The sequence below is a fragment of the Oryctolagus cuniculus genome, chromosome 7 (genome assembly GCF_964237555.1).
Source record: "Oryctolagus cuniculus chromosome 7, mOryCun1.1, whole genome shotgun sequence".
NCBI classification, from domain to species: Eukaryota; Metazoa; Chordata; class Mammalia; order Lagomorpha; family Leporidae; genus Oryctolagus; species Oryctolagus cuniculus.
Genome location: NC_091438.1, coordinates 107,077,249 through 107,096,028, shown reverse-complemented (window position 1 = coordinate 107,096,028; position 18,780 = coordinate 107,077,249). Strand labels below are relative to the sequence as shown.

At 40.5% G+C, this 18,780-nt stretch overlaps 1 protein-coding gene across 11 annotated transcripts in view; it reads left to right on the top strand.

Annotated features, from left to right (window-relative positions):
• LEPR (leptin receptor) overlaps window positions 1–18,780 on the top strand; it is a 213,706-nt gene that overhangs the window by 92,840 nt on the left and 102,086 nt on the right. For 10 of the 11 annotated variants that reach the window (XM_070078340.1, XM_070078339.1, XM_070078338.1 and 7 more), the window contains one exon: window positions 16,302–16,361. In XM_070078340.1, the coding sequence (XP_069934441.1) occupies window positions 16,357–16,361 (5 nt within the window). In that variant the 5' untranslated portion in view covers window positions 16,302–16,356. Of the gene's footprint in view, window positions 1–13,449; window positions 13,504–16,301; window positions 16,362–18,780 lie in introns of all 11 variants that reach the window. The other variant, XM_070078332.1, reaches the window with a different exon arrangement.

Sequence of the window (18,780 nt, the reverse complement as noted above, 5' to 3'; positions counted from 1 at the left end):
AGACAGGAGAAGTATGAAAATCATGTCAGCTGGGAAGCATAATAGCCTGAGTGTCTTTCTCTTTAGGAATAAGTTTATGGCAAAAGCGAAAGTTTTTTTTTTTTTTTTTTTTGACAGGCAGAGTGGACAGTGAGAAAGAGAGAGAGAGAGAGAAAGGTCTTCCTTTGCCGTTGGTTACCCTCTAATGGCTGCCGCGGCTGGCGCGCTGTGGCCAGCGCATCACGCTGATCCGAAGCCAGGAGCCAGGTGCTTCCCCTGGTCTCCCATGCGGGTGCAGGGCCCAAGCACTTGGGCCATCCTCCACTGCACTCCCGGGCCACAGCAGAGAGCTGGCCTGGAAGAGGGGCAACCAGGACAGAATCCGGCGCCCCAACCGGGACTAGAACCCGGTGTGCCAGTGCCGCAAGCGGGGGATTAGCCTACTGAGCCGCGGCATCGGCCAAAAGCAAAAGTTTTATGTATTTTTTAGCTTTTTGAAGATAAACTTAGGTTCCTCAATTGGCTTACAAGAGTATACAGAGTTATACTCTAGGTGTGCCTTTAAGACTCAAAGGACGGAGGTTTATTATTGACAGACATACCCAGCTAGAAATTCCTTGTAATGTGACTGTAACAGGTAATAATAGTAAGTAGCATCTGATAGTTTCCTTTCCATTCAGGATGTAATTTGTCCGGGGGATCCCTGTATCCAAGTTTTTAACAAGACTAGATCTCCTGGAGAGGCTGGCTGGTCATTTATAATTTGTGGGCATTCTTGTTCTCATTGTCTGAGACTTCTCTATCTGACCTATGTTGATACTATGTATCTGAATCAAAGAGGATTTCAGAGATGAGGTAGGGTCTCCCAGATAACATCCTAAAAGGGCTGAGCTTTAAGATAGCCTTGAGTGCTATCGTCATCCTATGGAGGACAGCAAGAAATGGCTTAAACCAGGATTTGGAGGTCTTTTGACATTATTTTGTCAGAGTCTTAATATAATGGTTGCAGTTTTCAGCATTGCATGAGGACTAGGGCCTCCAAGAGGCGTGGAGTTGTAGGAGAATCTGAGTGGTGACTCCCTGATGAGTTGAGAGACAAAGAAGGGCAGTTGCCACTCTGGAGGCACCTTGGGAGTCCAAAATGTGGGATTATTTCTTTCAGCAGTACATTGGATACTTCTTGTGCCCTTTCTCTTTGGGTCAGAAAAGCTTCTATCTATCCAGTGTATGTATCAATGAGGACAAATAAATATTTGTGACCATTTTATGGGGGATGTTAATGAAGTCTTATATGCTAATCCTTACCAGGATAGGTTTTTCTCCCTTGTATGGAAGTCAGTAGGAGAGGTGAGTTGATGTGACTGCTGTGTTATTTTATAGAGAGAGGGGTCAGGGTTGGGTCTTTTCCTTTTCTTTCAAAGACATGAGTAACTATTTAATTTAAGGCCTCTCTTCCCAGATGGGAAGAGTTATTAATTTCTTTGATAATTTTCCACTGAGAGGCCACTGGGAACATTAATTTATGATCTAAAGTCCACCATCCATTGATATCTTTATTGTAATCCTGTTGCTGGGCCTTTTGTATTTGATATGGAGTTTGAACTTCTTGGTGGTTTATTCTCCAAGAAGTGTAGCAGTAACTGCCCTCAAATATCCAGGCCATCTGCAGCCACTGAGGCCAGCTATTTAGAACAGTCCTGGAAGTGGAGCTTATTTCTGGGTGAGTCATCCAGGTCTATTCCTTGTCTTTCAACTGCAAAGATTGTGAAGGATCTGTTTAAATTAGGAATCCCTGGTGCAGGGTCTTTTGTCAGCATACCCCTAGACTTTCAAAAGTCTTCTTGTTTTCTTGTCAACCTGAGTAGATCAGTATCAGGATTTGTTTATGCCTTATACAGGAGGTTGGCCATCAGTCCAAGTCATGGAATATATAACCTGCATAAACCTGCCATCCCCAGAATTGTTCTTAGCTATGTTTTTGTCTGAGGCAGCGCCACATGCAGTATGGCTTCCTGTTGCTTGAGTAATAGAGTAAAATTTCCCGAGGTCTCGGTGTATCCCAAGTAGGCTATTTCCTGTTTAGAGACATGAGCTTTGGTTGGGGGAAACTTTGCATCCTGATTTTCCTAAAAAAAAAATTGAGACCATAATGGTATTTTCATCTGAGTCCTCCTTAGACTGCAGATGAGGCTGTCATCTACATATTATAAATGAGTTCCACTCTTTAATTGAGCTCTCCAAGTTCCTTGGCAAAGTGGATTGCCAAACAAATGAGGGCTATCCCCAAAGCCTTGAGGAAAGATTGTCCAGGTGTACTGTTGAGTCATATTTGAGGATGCATCAGTCCATTCAAAGGTAAACAGATATTGAGATTCTAGGTATAAGGGTATATAGAAGAAAACATCTTTCAGGTGTAGAACTGTGACCTAAATGATGCCTCCATGTATCTGGGCCAAGATAGTGTACAGATTTTGTACAATTGCATAAGGCAAGGTTGTAGCCTCATTCACAACCCTGACTTCCTGAACCATTTGGCATTCACCATTTTGCTTTAAAACTGGCAAAATATGCATGTTACAGGGACTGGAATGGAACCAGGATTTCACGATGAGAAATTTATTAATCAAAGTTTGGAATCACCACTTGCCTTCTGGTTTTAAGGGAAATTGACTTTGATGAGGAAATCTTGCCTTGTGCTTTAGGATAGGGGCAGCATGTGTAGTCTGTCCAAGTATGTCCTGAATCTGGACCTGAGGATCTACTCTGTTTTTTATTTCAACAGGGATATTTTCCAGGGTCTTGTCTCAGCATCATAATAAAACATTTAGATTTAGGGAAGTTAACCTGAGAAAAGTGCCTAGAGAGGATAGATCCCTTCCTAGGAAAGAGGTCAGACAGTTCTGGCATTGCAAAAATCTGGTTGGAGATGAGGAAATTGTGTAATTGAGAAACCAGAGGCAGAGTAAATTGTCAGAAGCAGCACTAATTTTATATTTTTAGTACCTGTAATTGACCTCTTATCAAATATTCAGTTAATAGTTAAATCAATTTATGTATAGGTTTTAACTTACTTTGTTGGTTGGATGCCTACTTGGACTCAGCTCTGCTGGATTTATGATACCTAAATCTATAATTCACAATTTATCCTTTTGTAATTTTTAGGCATTAATTTGTGACAAGATCACACAGAGTCATATCAGGAGTTAAAGTACTTGAAATTGTGTTTTAAAAACAGATTTACTCCTCTGCCTGCAGCGCCGGCATCCCATATGGGCACCAGTTCTAGTCCCGGTTGCTGCTCTTCCAGTCCAGCTCTCTGCTGTGGCCTGGGAAAGCGGTGGAGCGTGGCCCAAGTGCTTGGGTTCCTGCACCCGCATGGGAGACCTGGAGGAAGCTCCTGGCTCCTGGCTTCGGATCGGTCCAGTTCCGGCCGTTACAGCCATTTGGGGAGTAAACCAATGGAAGGAAGACCTTTCTCTCTCTCTCTCTCTCTCTCTCTCTCTCTCTGTCTGTAACTCTACCTATCAAATAAATAAATAAAAAATCTTAAAAAAAAGATTTATTTATTTATTTAAAAGACAAAGTTACAGAGAGAAGGGGAGAAAGAGAGAGAGAAAGTGAGATCTTCCATCCACTCCCTAAATGCTGTAATGTCCAGGTTTTGGCCAGGCTGACGCCAGAAACCAGGAACTTCTTCCAGGTTTCCCTTGTGGGTACAGGAGTACATGTACATGGGCCATCCTCTGCTGCTTTCCTAGGCATATTAGCAGGGATCAGGATCAGGAGCACCTGGGACTCAAACTGGCACCCATATGGGATGCTAGCATTGCAGGGGGTAGCTTAACTCATTGTGTCACAATGTGGGCCCCAATATTGTGTTTTCAAAATGGCCTGTACTTATGCCAGGATGATGTGTATGTGTATATATATATGTGTGTGTGTGTGTGTGTATTTAAAGTAATTTAAATCTTTAGCAGATGGGAATAGCATGAAAAATTTTTGTGATAAGTGACAAAATAGAAGTAATTTTCAAAATGACAAGGCTACTAGAAATATATCAGGCTGTATTTATTGTATTAAATTTTGACACTTAAATAGCATCTTTCATTTATATTTAAATAAAATGCTTCAGAGGTATTACTTAAGTGAGAGATAATTGCTGCTCCAACAGAAAGTAAATCCAAAAGTCAGTGGCAGATGGAGGTCGTTGAGCTCACTCATCAAAGCAATAGACTTGTCAGAATTGCTATCTTATTTTTTTAGAACACTATTTTCAGTTAATTTACTAGAGCCCATGAGCCCCCACAATACTCCATATGATCTTTCTTTCTTTCTTTCTTTCTTTCTTTCTTTCTTTCTTTCTTTCTTTCTTTCTTTCTTTCTTTCTTTCTTTCTTTCTTTCTTTCTTTCTTTCCTTCCTTCCTTCCTTCCTTCCTTCCTTCCTTCCTTCCTTCCTTCTCTCTCTCTCTCTCTCTCTCTCTCTTTCTTTCTTTCTTTCTTTCTTGACAGTCAAGAGTGGACAGTGAGAGAGAGAGACAGAGAGAAAGGTCTTCCTTTGCCGTTGGTTCACCCTCCAATGGCCGCCGTGGCCAGTGCGCTGTGGCCGGCGCATCGCGCTGATCCAAAGCCAGGAGCCAGGTGCTTCTCCTGGTCTCCCATGGGGTGCAGGGCCCAAGGACTTGGGCCATCCTCCACTGCACTCCTTGGCCACAGCAGAGAGCTGGCCTGGAAGAGGGGCAACCGGGACAGAATCCGGCGCCCCAACCAGGACTAGAACCCGGTGTGCCGGCACCGCCAGGTGGAGGATTAGCCTAGTGAGCCGCGGCGCTGGCCCACATAATTTCTTTCTATTTATTTATTTACTTAAATAGATTTCATGTGGTGCATAGATACAATTCTGATTATAATGATAATTCCCCCCATCTCCTCATCCCTCCCTCTCCTCCTTTTCTCTTCCTTCCTTCTTTTTTTAAAGTTTGTGATAACATATTTTTAATTTACTTTAGTCACAGGCTTAATGATCCCTTTAACAAAGAATTCAACAAGTACAAAGTAGAAAGCAGAATTGCTTTATTTTTTAAAAAATATTTAAAACATTTATTTGAAAGGTGGAGGAACAAAGAGGGAGAGACAGAGATGGGTGTGGGGAGTGGAGAGAGAGAGAGAGAGAGAGAGAGAGAGATCTTCAGTCTACTGGTTCACTCACAGAATGGCTGTTGGAACAAGTTCTGGGCCAGGCAGGTGCAGGGCCCCAAGCACTTGGGCAATCTGCTGCTGCTTTCCGAGGTGCATTATCAGGGAGCTGGATCAGAACTAGAGCAGCCAGGACTCAAACCAGCACCCATATGGAATGCTGATGTCAAGGGGGCAGCATTTAACCCATTGTGCTACAAAGCTGGCCCCCCTAGAATTGCTTTCTTAACTCACAAGCTGTTTACAAGCTTCAAGACTTTTGAGATCCTGGAGCAAGTTGTAAATGATTTTGTTTTGATACATCACTTAAACACTGATTGAGACCACTCTTTATATTTAAGTAGAATTTGATAGATCAAAATAATACAACTAATCCTTTATATAAGAATTTAACAGTCTGATTTTTCTGAAAATTCATAATATGATCACTCAGTAGAATATAGACTTTGACTTTACTTTTGCTTGATGTTTATAGTAATAAATGAAAAGTTAGTGTAATGATTAATATGCTTACTGTGTTTTATATATAATGAAAATTGACTTATTGTTTGCAAACGCAAAAATCATGGACATATTATCATTTAGGTCAGATTACAAATGAGTCTTTATAGACTTTATAAAGATTTCTTCAGATGTTTGTGTATTTCAACATAGGTTCTCCCCGCTCTTTTTTTTTTAAAAGACTTATTTATTTATTTGAAAGGCAGAATTACAGAGATGCAGAAGCAGAGGCAGAGAGAGAAAGGGAAACAGGGTAGTCTTCCACCCGCCGGTTCACTCCCCAGATGGCTGCAGTGGCTGGAGCTGTGCTGATCCAAAGCCAGAATGTTTGTTTGGGTCTCCCACACAGGTGTAGGGGCACAAGCACTTGGGTCAGCTTCCACTGCTTTCCCAGGCCATAACAGGGAGCAGGATTGGAAGTGGAGCAGCTGGGATTCAAACTAGTGCCTATATGGGATGCCAGCACTGCAAATGGCAGCCTCACCTGCTATGCCACAGTGCCAGCCCCTTGCTCTTTCTAACTTCCTAAATAGCTGATAAAGTGTTCTCATAAACATGGGGGATAAGTATTATCTGCATTAATTGATTCAACAAATAATTACAAACCCTTACTATGTTCTAGAGAATACATTCACACATTTTCAGAAGTCTAAGATGTCTGAGAAACATGGTATGTATTCTTTTTTTAGTGTTAAATTTATTTTATTGTAAATAGTCACAACAGATTCTCACATAGGAAACCAACAAACAGGATATATAGCATTTTTCAAAATGCACTGTTAGTATACAAATAATTTGTTAACCTCAAGAATCCAATTGAAATACACCAAGACCTGGAGAATCCTGCATATTCTGATTCAGGAAAGATTCAGGGGGTATGATGGTATAAATGAGCTGTGGTGAATTATGTAAATTTAAGAATTGCCACAATATACTCCTTTGTTATTACTTCTGAAAAGTAGGGTTACCAATAAAACACTAATCAGAGTTATTTTATTTAACTTTTATTTAGTAAATATAAATTTCCAAAGTACAGCTTATGAATTACAATGGCTTTTCCCCCCATAACTTCCCTTCCACCCGCAACCCTCCCAACTCCCGCTCCCTCTCCCATTCCATTCACATCAATTATCTTTATATACAGAAGATCAATTTAGTATATATTAAGTAAAGATTTCAACAGTTTGCACCCACACAGAACATAAAGTGTAAAATACTGTTTGTTTCAGTACTAATTATAGCATTGATTCACATTGAACAACACATTAAGGACAGAGATCCTACATGAGGAGTAAGTGCACAGTGACTCCTGTTGTTAACTTAACAAATTGATACTCTTGTTTAAGGCATCAGTAATCTCCCTAGGCTCTTGTCATGAGTTTTCAAGGCTATGAAAGCCTTTTGAGTTCGTGGACATCGATCTTATTTAGACAAGGTCATAGTCAAAGTGGAAGTTCACTCCTCCCTTCAGAGAAAGGTACCTCCTTCTTTGATGGCCCATTCTTTCCACTGGTATCTCACTTACAGAGATCTATCATTTAGTTGTTTGTTTTTTTTTTTTTTTTTTTTTTTTTTTTTTTTTTTTTTTTTTTGCCAGAGTGTCTTGGCTTTCCATGCCTAAAATACTCTCATGGGCTCTTCAGCCATATCCAAATGCCTTAAGGACTGATTCTGAGGCCAGAGTGCTGTTTAGGACATCTGCCAGTCTATTAGTCTGCTGTGTATCTCGCTTCCCATGTTGGATCGTTCTGTCCCTTTTTTATTTTATCAGTAAGTATTAACAGACACTAATCTTGTTTATGTGATCCCTTTGACTCTTAGACCTATCAGTATGATAAATTGTGAACTGAAATTGATCACTTGGACTAGTGAGATGGCATTGGTACATGCCACCTTGATGGAATTGAATTGGAATCCCCTGGCATATTTCTAACTCTACCATTTGGGGCAAGTCAGCTTCAGCATGTCCCAAATTGTGCATCTCCTCCCTCTCTTATTCCCACTCTTATATTTAATAGAGATACTTTTCAGTTAAATTTAAACACCTAAGAATAATTGTGTGTTAATTACCCATCTATTTGCTGCTTACAAGAAACACATCTTCCCAGCAAAGATGCATGCAGACTGAAAGTGAAAGACTAGAAAAAGATATTCCATGCCAACAGAAGTGAAAAAAGAGCGGGTGTAGCCATCTTAATATCAGACAAAATAAACTTTAACACAAAAACTGTTAAGAGAGAGCAAAGAGGGTCACTATATAATGATAAAGGGATCAATTCAACAGGAAGATATAATGATTATCAATGTATGTGCACCTAATTACAGGGCACCGGTTTATTTAAAAAATATGTTAAGGGACTTAAAGGGAGACTTAGACTCCAATACAATAGTACTGGGGGACTTCAATACTCCACTCTCAGAAATAGATCAATCGGACAGAAGATCAACAAGGAAACAGTAGATTTAAACGACACTATAGCCCAAATGGATCTAACAGATATTTACAGAACTTTTCATCCTACACTTAAAGAATTTACATTCCTCTCAGCAGTACATGGAACCTACTCTAGGATTGACCACATACTAGGCCATAAAGCAAGTCTCAGCAAATTCAAAAGAATTAGAATCATACCATGCAGCTTCTCAGACCACAGTGGAATAAAGTTGGAAATTAGCAACTCAGGAATCCCTAGAGCATATGCAAACACATGGAGACTGAACAACATGCTCCTGAATGAATACTGGGTCATAGAAGAAATCAAAAGAGAAATCAAAAACTTTCTGGAAGTAAATGAGGATAACAGCACAACATATCAAATCTTATGGGATACAGCAAAAGCAGTGTTAAGAGGAAAGTTTATAGCAATAGGTGGCTGGCACCGCTGCTCAATAGGCTAATCCTCCACCTGTGGTCAGGGTGCCAGATTCTGTCCCGGTTGCCCCTCTTCCAGGCCAGCTCTCTGCTATGGACCAGGAGTGCAGTGGAGGATGGCCCAAGTCCTTGGGCCCTGCACCCCATGGGAGACCAGGAGAAGCACCTGGCTCCTGGCTTTGGATCAGCGCGATGCGCTGGCCGCAGCACGCCGGCCCTGGCGGCCATTGGAGGGTGAACCAACGGCAAAAGGAAGACCTTTCTCCCTGTCTCTCTCTCACTGTCCACTCTGCCTGTCAAATAATAAAAATAAAAAAAATTTAAAAAAATAAAAAAATATAGCAATAGGTGCCTACATCAAGAAATTGGAAAGGCACCAAATAAATAAGCTTTCAGTGCATCTCAAGGATCTTGAAAAACTGTAGCCAACCTGACCCAAATCTAGTAGAGGAAGAGAAATAATTAAAATCAAAGAAGAAATCAACAGGATTGAATCCAGAAAAGCATTACAAAAAATAAGCCAAACTAGGAGCTGGTTTTTTAAAAAAATAAACAAAATTGACACCCCACTGGCCCAACTAACTAAAAAAAGAAAAGACCCAAATCAATAAAATCAGAGATGAAAAAGGAAATGTAACAACAAACACCACAGAAATAAAAAGAATCATCAGAAATTGCTACAAGGACTTTTATGCCAGCAAACAGGGAAATCTATCAGAAATGGATAGATTCCTGGACACATGCAACCTACCTATTCAGAGTTATTTTTAATAGATATCACCTACCTACTTTCATGTGGTTTATGAGATCAGTATCCTTAGTGTTCTGTTGTAAATTGGTTTACTTTGGAAGTGGACATGTGGGCCTGTGCTATCCCAATCTACAATTATATTTGCCTTATGATGATTTATTATGGTTATTATGGGCATTTGCTTATTCATTTTAAAAATGTTCCCATGCAATCTATCATGTTTCTGCCATGATAGATAGAGAACTTTGGCAACTATGAATGTTTTTTAAAGTGCAGCCTTAGTTTTTTTCTAGTGAGAATGACTAACCATTTCCTAACCATAGCTCAACTCTAAGTATTGGTGATAGTGATTATATTTGCATGTTATATATCTGAGTTTTTTTAAAGATTTATTTATTTATTTGAAAGACAAAGTTACAGAGAGGCAGAGAGAGAGAGAGGAAGAGAGAAGGGAAGGGAAGGGAAGGGAAGGAAAGGGAAGGGCAGGGAAGGGCAGGGAAGGGCAGGGAAGGGCAGGGCAGGGAAGGGAAGGGAAGGGAAGAATGAGAGAGAAAGAGAAAGAGTGAGAAAGAGACAGAGAGAGTCTTTCATCCGCTGCTTTACTACCCAAATGGCTGCAATGGCCAGAGCTGTACCGATCCGAAGCCAGGAGCCAGGAGCTGCTTCTGAGTCTCCCACATGCGTTCAGGGACCCAAGGACTTGGGCCATCTTCTACTGCTTTCCCAGGCATTAGCAGAGAGCTGGGTTGGAAGTGGAGCAGCCAGGACTCGAACCAGGGCCCGTATGGGATGTCAGCAGTGCAAGCAGTGGCTTTACCTGCTACGCCTCAGCGCCGGCCCCAATATCTGAGTTTTTAATATAAGATGTAAATTCTACCTTCTGTTTGAATGACTTCTAAGGCACATGGTTCTTTTAACTGTCTATATATATGTTGGAATGAGAAGGCCATGCCAAGATTGCTGCTGGCAACAGAAACTGCGAGAAAACAGGCTGTGATTGGATCTTTCAGAAACCACATCCTGACTGACAACAGGCTGTGATTGAATGGCTTTGGAAACCACATGACAATGGAGCCTGACTGACAACAGGCTGTGATTGGATGGCTTCAGAAACCACATGGCAACAGGTTGTGATTGGTTAGGGCATAGACCACCATTTGACTGGATTGGCTGCCTTGGCTATATAAGCTGCTATACCAACTGAAATAAACTAGTCTGCGGGCTGCTTGCCTCTGGTCTGCTTTCACCTGACTCCCGGGGTCTGTGTGGTGACTCTGTGCCTCTTGCCCCCACCACACTCCTCCTCTCAGAACGAATCCACAGCAACATATATAGAATGCTTTTATTTTCTGAATTTTTGTGTTGCCCTAAAATTCAGATGTTGGAGGCCAGCACTGTTGTGTAGCAGGTTAAGCTACTGCCTGCAGTGCCAGCATCCCTTATGGGCACCAGTTTGAGACCTGGCTGCTCCACTTTCGATCCAGCTCTCTGCTATGGCCTGGGAAGGCAGCAGAAGATGGTCCAAGCGCATGAGCCCCTGCACACACATGGGAGACCCAGAAGAAGCTCCTGGCTCCTGGCTCCTGGCTCCTGGCTTCAGATCAGCACAGCTCTGGCCATTGCGGCCAATTGGGGAGTGAACCAGCAGATGGAAGACTTCTCTCTTTGGCTTTCTTTCTCTCTCTGTGTAACTCTGCCTTTCAAATAAATAAATAAATCTTAAAAAAAAAAAAAAAAAAACAGAGATTGAACCCTAGTAATCAATGCAATAGTGTTAAAAGATGGGGTCTTCAGGAGTGACTAGGTCAATATGTTGTGCCCAGATTGTTAGATCCCCGCAGAGACCCCCAGAGAGTCGATCACACTGAACTGCAAAAGCAAGGTTTATTCGGGAGTGCAAGCCACAACAGGGACCCCATCCAACCAACCAGCACAGTGGAGGAAGGAGTGAGGCCCTGGTCTTTGTTAGGGAGAGCTTTTAAAGGAAAAAAGGGCTACATCAGCAGGAAAAAAGAGTTACATACAACATGAAAGCTTTGGGTGCAGGGAGTTACTTTGTTTAGCAATCTCTACTGTGGTAAGCTTTGATATTTCTGGAATGCCGGAATGCCTGCTTTTACAAGGACTCGGGTCTACTATGGGAAACAGAGGCTGCTTTTTTTTTTTTTTTTTTTTTTTGGACAGGCAGAGTGGACAGTGAGAGAGAGAGAGACAGAGAGAAAGGTCCTCCTTTGCCGTTGGTTCACCCTCCAATGGCTGCCGCGGCCGGCGCGCTGCGGCCGGTGCACTGCACTGATCCGATGGCAGGAGCCAGGAGCCAGGTGCTTTTCCTGGTCTCCCATGGGGTGCAGGGCCCAAGCACCTGGGCCATCCTCCACTGCACTCCCGGGCCACAGCAGAGAGCTGGCCTGGAAGAGGGGCAACCGGGACAGAATCCGGCGCCCTGATCGGGACCAGAACCCGGTGTGCCAGCGCCACAAGGTGGAGGACCAGCCCAGTGAGCCGCGGCGCCGGCCTGTTTGTTTGTTTTAAAATAATGTCACTTTGGTTCTTCAATAAGGGTGTAACCCTCACAAATGGCATTAGTGTTCTTAGAAAAGAGGCCCAATGGAACCTGACCACCCCTTCTTCTGTGTAAGGCTATGGGTAGAAAGCACCATCCAGGAGGAATGCTTATGAACCATTCAGTTTATAGTACTTTGTTACAGCAACCTGTAAGAATTGACACCTACTTTCCAGGGGATTGTCAGAGAATATTATATCAAATGGACAGTTTTGTGTCCATCAGTGGTTCAATTTATGGAGCTATTCTTATGGGTGATTGCCTGAGGAAGGTGCACTGCATTTGTGAAAATTCAGGAACTCTTAACCTGGGAGTTTGGGCCAAATTTCAGAGGGTTGGCTCACTCCTTGAAATGGTGAACCATAATTTTATCTGCGTGGATTTTTTCCTGGCAATTGATAGACTTCTGTTGCCAAATATACAATGAAGTTCATGTTCCAAAAAATGGATAACAATCACCGTTCTCAAGTTCTTGTTATAAAGCCAGACTTTCAAAAAGCTGAATTTGGATAATATTTGAATCGTTTTTTAAAAGATTGCTTTTACTCAGTTTGTCTTGTAATGCAGCCCTTATTAGGAGACATTTCAAGAGAAAGTCCTGTCCTTCCTTTTGTTCATTCATTCATTCACTTCTTCATTCACTCTCTTAATGTATATGAAGTACCTGCTATCTGAGAGATGGGCTTATGTGTGAAGGACATAATGATGAAAGAAAAAAAACGAACATCCTTTGATCCAATGATGTTTACATTTCTACTAAGGGGTTATAGACAATACACAAGAAAAATAAAAGTGCTATTCCCATTAGTTAAGTAACAAGGAGAAAAAATTTAAGTAAAACAGCAAGTATGACATATCACAGTTGGGAAAACATAAACATTTTAGTTAGGATGGCCAGGGAAGGCTCCTTGGAGAAGCTGACTTGAACAAAAGGGAAAATAGTGGCTGATGAGGTCAGAGAGGCTATTGGGACCCAGGACCTTGAGGTCTTACCCAGGACTTGGATGTTTGCTCTATGTGACAAGGGAGTTGCCATAGTGTTCTGAGAGAGACATGCTCTATGTATGCATTAACAAGATTAATCTGATTGCTGTGTTGAGAATAGATGAATTGAGGAACAAGGGCAGAAGCAAGGAGATCAGTTGGGAGAGTCTTCTCATAGTCCAAGGAAAAATTGATGGTGATTAGAGCAGTGATTGGCAGTATATGGGGCAAGAAATGACTGAGTTTTGAAATTCCCTTGAAACTCTGGTACTGTTAGGATGTTTGTGAGAATGTTAACCACTGAAGAAGCTCTCCAGGGAACATTTCTTAGTGTTCTTAGTGTTTGAATTATTTTTACTCCTCCCACTCCTCCAGCAAAGTGCTTATATTCTCTGTGAATATATCTGACCATAAGAATGTTTAGAACACATTAATTACCCATGCTTAGGAAGCATATTCAACTTAATGGTATTTTGCATATTTAACTTACTTTGTCACTCTTCCATTAGTTTTCCCTTTGCTTGACATTTTATTACAGTTTTAAATTTCTGTCATTCTTTTTCATGTTTTTGAGGCTCTCCTAATATTCTTTTCTGTACAATTTAGGACATTTCTCTCATTGAATCTATGTGAGAAGCCACCTTTCACATTGTCTTAAAGGTAATGCTGGTATTCTTTTCACATTTGTGATTGCTCCTTTGCTATATAGGAAAGAAATTTACTGCAAGATTCAAACCATCAGAATAGCTTGTGTTTTGCATTAAAGATAGGAATGTTTATTGTATGTAAGGAAAACAACTTACCTATTTGGTTATTAAACTCAGCAGATCAGTTGAGTTAAAAGTGAGTCAAATAACAGCAGACTCATAGAATGGCAGATATCCTAAACAGCACTCTGGCCTCAGAATCAGCCCTTAAGGCGTTTGGATCTGGCTGAAGATCCCATGAGAGTATTTTAGGCATGGAAAGCTAAGACACTCTGGCAAAAACAAAACAAAAAAACAAAACAAAACAAAAACCTAAATGATAGATCTCTGTGAGTGATATCCCAGTAGAAAGAACGGGCCATCAAAAAAGGAGGTACTTTTCTCTGAAGGGAGGAGAGAACTTCCACTTTGACTATGACCTTGTCCAAATATGATCAGAGTCAGCAAACTCAAAAGGCTTCCATAGCCTTGAAAACTCATGACAAGAGCCTCGGGTGATTACTGATGCCTTAAACAAGAGTGTCAATTTGTTAAGTCAACAATTTGTTAAGTCACTGTGCACTTACTCCTCATGTAGGATCTCTGTCCTTAATGTGTTGTTCAGTGTGAATTAATGCTATAACTAGTACTGAAACAGTATTTTACACTTTATGTTCTGTGTGGGTGCAAACTGATGAAATCTTTACTTAATATATACTAAATTGATCTTCTGTATATAAAGAAAATTAAAAATGAATCTTGGCCGGCGCTGCGGCTCACTAGGCTAATCCTCCACCTGGCGGCGCCTGCACACCGGGTTCTAGTCCCGGTCGGGGCACTGGATTCTGTCCCGGTTGCCCCTTTCCCAGGCCAGCTCTCTGCTGTGGCCAGGGAGTGCAGTGGAGGATGGCCCAAGTGCTTGTGCCCTGCACCCGCATGGGAGACCAGGAGAAGCACCTGGCTCCTGGCTTCGGATCAGTGTGGTGCGCCGGTAGCAGCGCGCCAGCTGCGGCGGCCTTTGGAGGGTGAACCAACGGCAAAGGAAGACCTTTCTCTCTCTCTCTCTCACTGTCCACTCTGCCTGTCAAAAAATAAAAAATAAAAAAAAGAAAATAAAAAAAAAGAAAATGAATCTTGATGTGAATGGAATGGGAAAGGGAGCGGTAGTTGGGAGGGTTGCAGGTGGGAGGAAGTTATGGAGGGGAAAAAGCCATTGTAATCCATAAAATGTACTTTGGAAATTTATATTTACTAAATAAAAGTTAAAAAAAAAGTGAGTCAAATAGATTTTTGGGCTGAATTACTAGTCCTAAATTTAATTAAAACACTTAATTCAGTGATGTGTTGTATCTGTGACATTTCCTAATTTTGAAAGTTGCCCTTGGGTTTATTTGATGAGAACATTTAATATCATAAGCAGGTAACAAAAGAAATAGTGAGGAATTTGCTCACATTCAACATGATTAGATCTTGAGGTTTACAAACACTGAACTTGATTTCTAGAATCTAAACAAACATTGTTATGTTGGTATATATCAAACCAAAATTCTGATGAAAATTGATTAAAGTCTGAAAAGCAAATGCATCAGACTATGAACTGTTTGTATTTGCATACTTTCTTCCTAAGGAAATGTAAACTGTAAAATAAACAGTTTTTCTATCACTCATCACATGTTGCCATTTCTCAGATATAGGTTGATATTTTAATGCTCTTATGACATATTTCTCACTGAATGTTTTATAATATTTTTGGGGATAAAAGTGTGATTTCTATTTTAAAATAAAATCTCTCAGACTCATAGACACTTTGAAAGGGATTGTAGAGATCACCTAAAGTTCTGATTTGTAGATGCAAACCCTGAAGTCTATTATGTTGAAATCAAAGTCCAAGAGCTTGTTAGTGGACTCCTAACAACCAATTCAGGGCTTTAAGCAAAAATCTTGAATTACTGACATTCAGTGAACTGAATCCCTAGCTCTATGAGATCATCAAAAAGACTGAAACATCAAAGTCATGTTTTCATTACAAGTCCAAGCCCAACATATTAAAAGGTTTATTACCATTCTAATTAGTGATGTGCTAGTACATGGAATCTTCTGTGTGATATATTTCAAGGTGAGTAGAATTCATGGGAAAGCCTGTCTCTGCAGTCTCTCCTATCATTTGTATATACCATTATTAAGCCCTCAGACTTCCTGTCAATTACTTTTAACTCTCCTTTGTGAATATTACCTCATCTACAAATGAACAATGGGTTTCCAAAAGAATTCTGAAAAATTTCTCCCATTAGTGATAAGAAATGTGCCATAATTACCTCTGCTATAACCATTTGGCTTTGTGGTATCACAGTGATGATAAAAGCTTCAAAAAATAAGAGAAAGTTAAGCACTGAGCATGAAAAAATTGAAGTTTGTGATATTAATGATATTGGATTAGCTGTTACCTATTTAATCAGCATTTTGAATACATTAGTTAAATTGAACCTATCCTATAATTCCTGTCTTGATTTCTATGGCAAAAAGGAACTCTGCATTTTTAAAAATTATTTGGCTTATAGTTTAACTATGTACTACATATAGATTGTTCTCAGGAGTAAATTATAACTTATAGTTCAATGTGGGATGCTTCTCTGATATTGATGCAGACTCTTGCAAAGAATTAAAATGTAAAAACTTCTTTGAGAACCTTTTCCTTTAATGTTTTCCACAGATTGTGTATATGAGGTTTTTTTTGTGTATATATATATATGTTTTTGACTTACTGTTTTTCAGGTGCACATATCTGAAGTAAGATGATTTATCAAAAATTCTGCATGATTTTGTTACAATGGGGTAAGTTTGCTATTTTAATGCTCTTATGTAATGCTCATATATATGCTCATAATTAAACTTGCAAACTAAACGAAAGTATAAATGGGAAAATTAAAGTCTTCCTTACCTCCTGAAAACAACCTAATTGTGTATTCCTCTGGGATTTTAACAGACACACATTCTCTCTCTCTCTCTCTCTCTCTTTCTCTCTTTCTCTCTCTCCCCCTGTGTCTCTCCCTCTCTCTTGTTCTCATAATTGCAAAAATAGAATTGGTCTGCATTTTGTTCTGCATGTTTCCTTTCCCATGCAGCAGGTTTTCAGCTTATCACAACTGTTTTTCTTATCAGCTTTTACCAATGTGCTTGTCAATTTAATGGTCTTGTGACAATCCTGTATATGAGTGTATCTTAATTTATTTGATCAATTTTGGATCAGTAAATTCTTTTCTTTAGCAATAATAGTACATTGAAATCCATATATCTGTATCTTTATTTGGAAGCATATTTCTTTATGTTAATTCCTGAAGAGGAATTTACATGTTGAGTAGTACACACATTTTCCAATTTGATACTGTGATAGCTCCTCCACAGAGCATTGTACCATTTGTTGTCCCATCACGAATATGGGTACAAAAGAATGCTGTCCTATTACATTTCTGCCAAAGAAGCATATTATCATTCCTTTAACTTTTTTTCCTTTCAGAAAAGAAATATATGGCAGCTAATTTCAGTTTCATTTATTTGATTATTTATAATGTTGAGCAGTTTCTAGGCCATTTATATCGCTGATACAATTTTCTAGTTCATATACATTGATAATTTTTTACTACTTTTTATTGGCCTTAGTTGAAATTTAGAAATTTCTAAAATGTAATATATATTTAGCCCTATAAAAAGATCTAATAAAACGTATGTGTATAAAGAGATTTATTATGAGGAATTGGCTCATACAATTATGAAGGATGCAAAGTCCCAAGATCTGTAGTCAGCAAGTGGAGACCCAAGGGAGCCAATGGTGTGGTTCCAGTACAAGTTGAAAGGTGTGAAAACCAGGAGAGCTGATAATCTAAGTTCTAGTCTGAATGCTAGCATCCTCAAGACCAAGGAAAGGCTGCTCGAGGCCGTCAGGCAGGATCACTCTCTCTTATCTGTTGTTGTATTTGTGTCTTCAGTTGATTGGATGAGTTGCATTTTATTAAGGAGGGCAGTCTTCTTTCATTGGTCTAGCAATTCAAATGTTGATTTCATCCAGCAAGAACCTCACAGTCAAATGGAATAATGTTTGATCACATGTCTGGGTATTCTGTGGGCTCAGTCAAGCTGACACAGAAAATGAACCATCATATGCCTTAATGGGATGGTTCCAAGATGACAGAGTAGGGAGAGTGCTTACTGCTCTAGTCCAGGAGAAGACAGTTTAAACAAAGTGGAGAGAGTGTAGTCTCAGGGAAGAGTTAGGGAGAAAATGGCAGAGGAAATTCTACCAAAATTAGAGGGACACAGTGGACCTTAGTAGAAGGTATGGATGCCCACAGCTTGGGACTCCAGCAGCTGAGAGCCTACGCACCAGAGTTGGAAAGTGAGTTAAGACCAGACCACAGCAGCTCAAACCATTGGCGATAAAGCTGCAGTAAGATCCTAGAGGGAACCTGGCTTGGAGCTCCATGGGGAATAGTGTTCCTGCCAAATTAGAGGAGAAAAAAAAAAAAGGAAGGACACGTTTCTCTCTCCTTGATCACTTTACAAGAGCATCCTGTAACAAGCCAATAGAGCAGGTGCCATTTTGGACATATGTAACAGCTGCACCAGCTTGTGTCCATACCCAGCAACCACCTTAATGGGGACTCCTGACTCTGGTGGGGAGAATTAACAGGGGCTAAGAGCCTGTGACTGTGTGAGTCTTCTGTACTGGGACTGTGAAAAAAACTGAGGGTGTGTGGGAGGACTCATGGTGTGGCTGGGACTTTGGGCAGTCACAGTAGGAGTCTCCACAAGGTCCAGGGTTCCTGGTTACCCGGTGAGAGACATTGCTAGGGAATCTGAACTTACACTGAGGACTGAACAGATTCTTTGTGTGATCCATGGGACAGAGTGGATGAATATTATATCCACTAGGGCAAGCACTTAGGCATTGGTCTCCTTTGAGGAGAGAAGCTCAGCTGAGCAGAATAAATGTCCTTCTGATTAAAAAAGAAAGAGAGAAGATTTACCATGCCAAACCTGGGTGTGTTACCTTAGGCATGCCCTTAACCCTGGAGAACTGAACAGAGCTCCCTGGCCACACCCACTACAAGCCTCTAAATATTTACTGAAAACAGACATTCCACGTATCTACAGTACATACAAAGATAAAAGCCACCATAACAACAACAACAGCAAAAAACAATGAGTATCTCCACAAACGCCGAACAACAAACACACCAATTCAAGAAACAAGAAC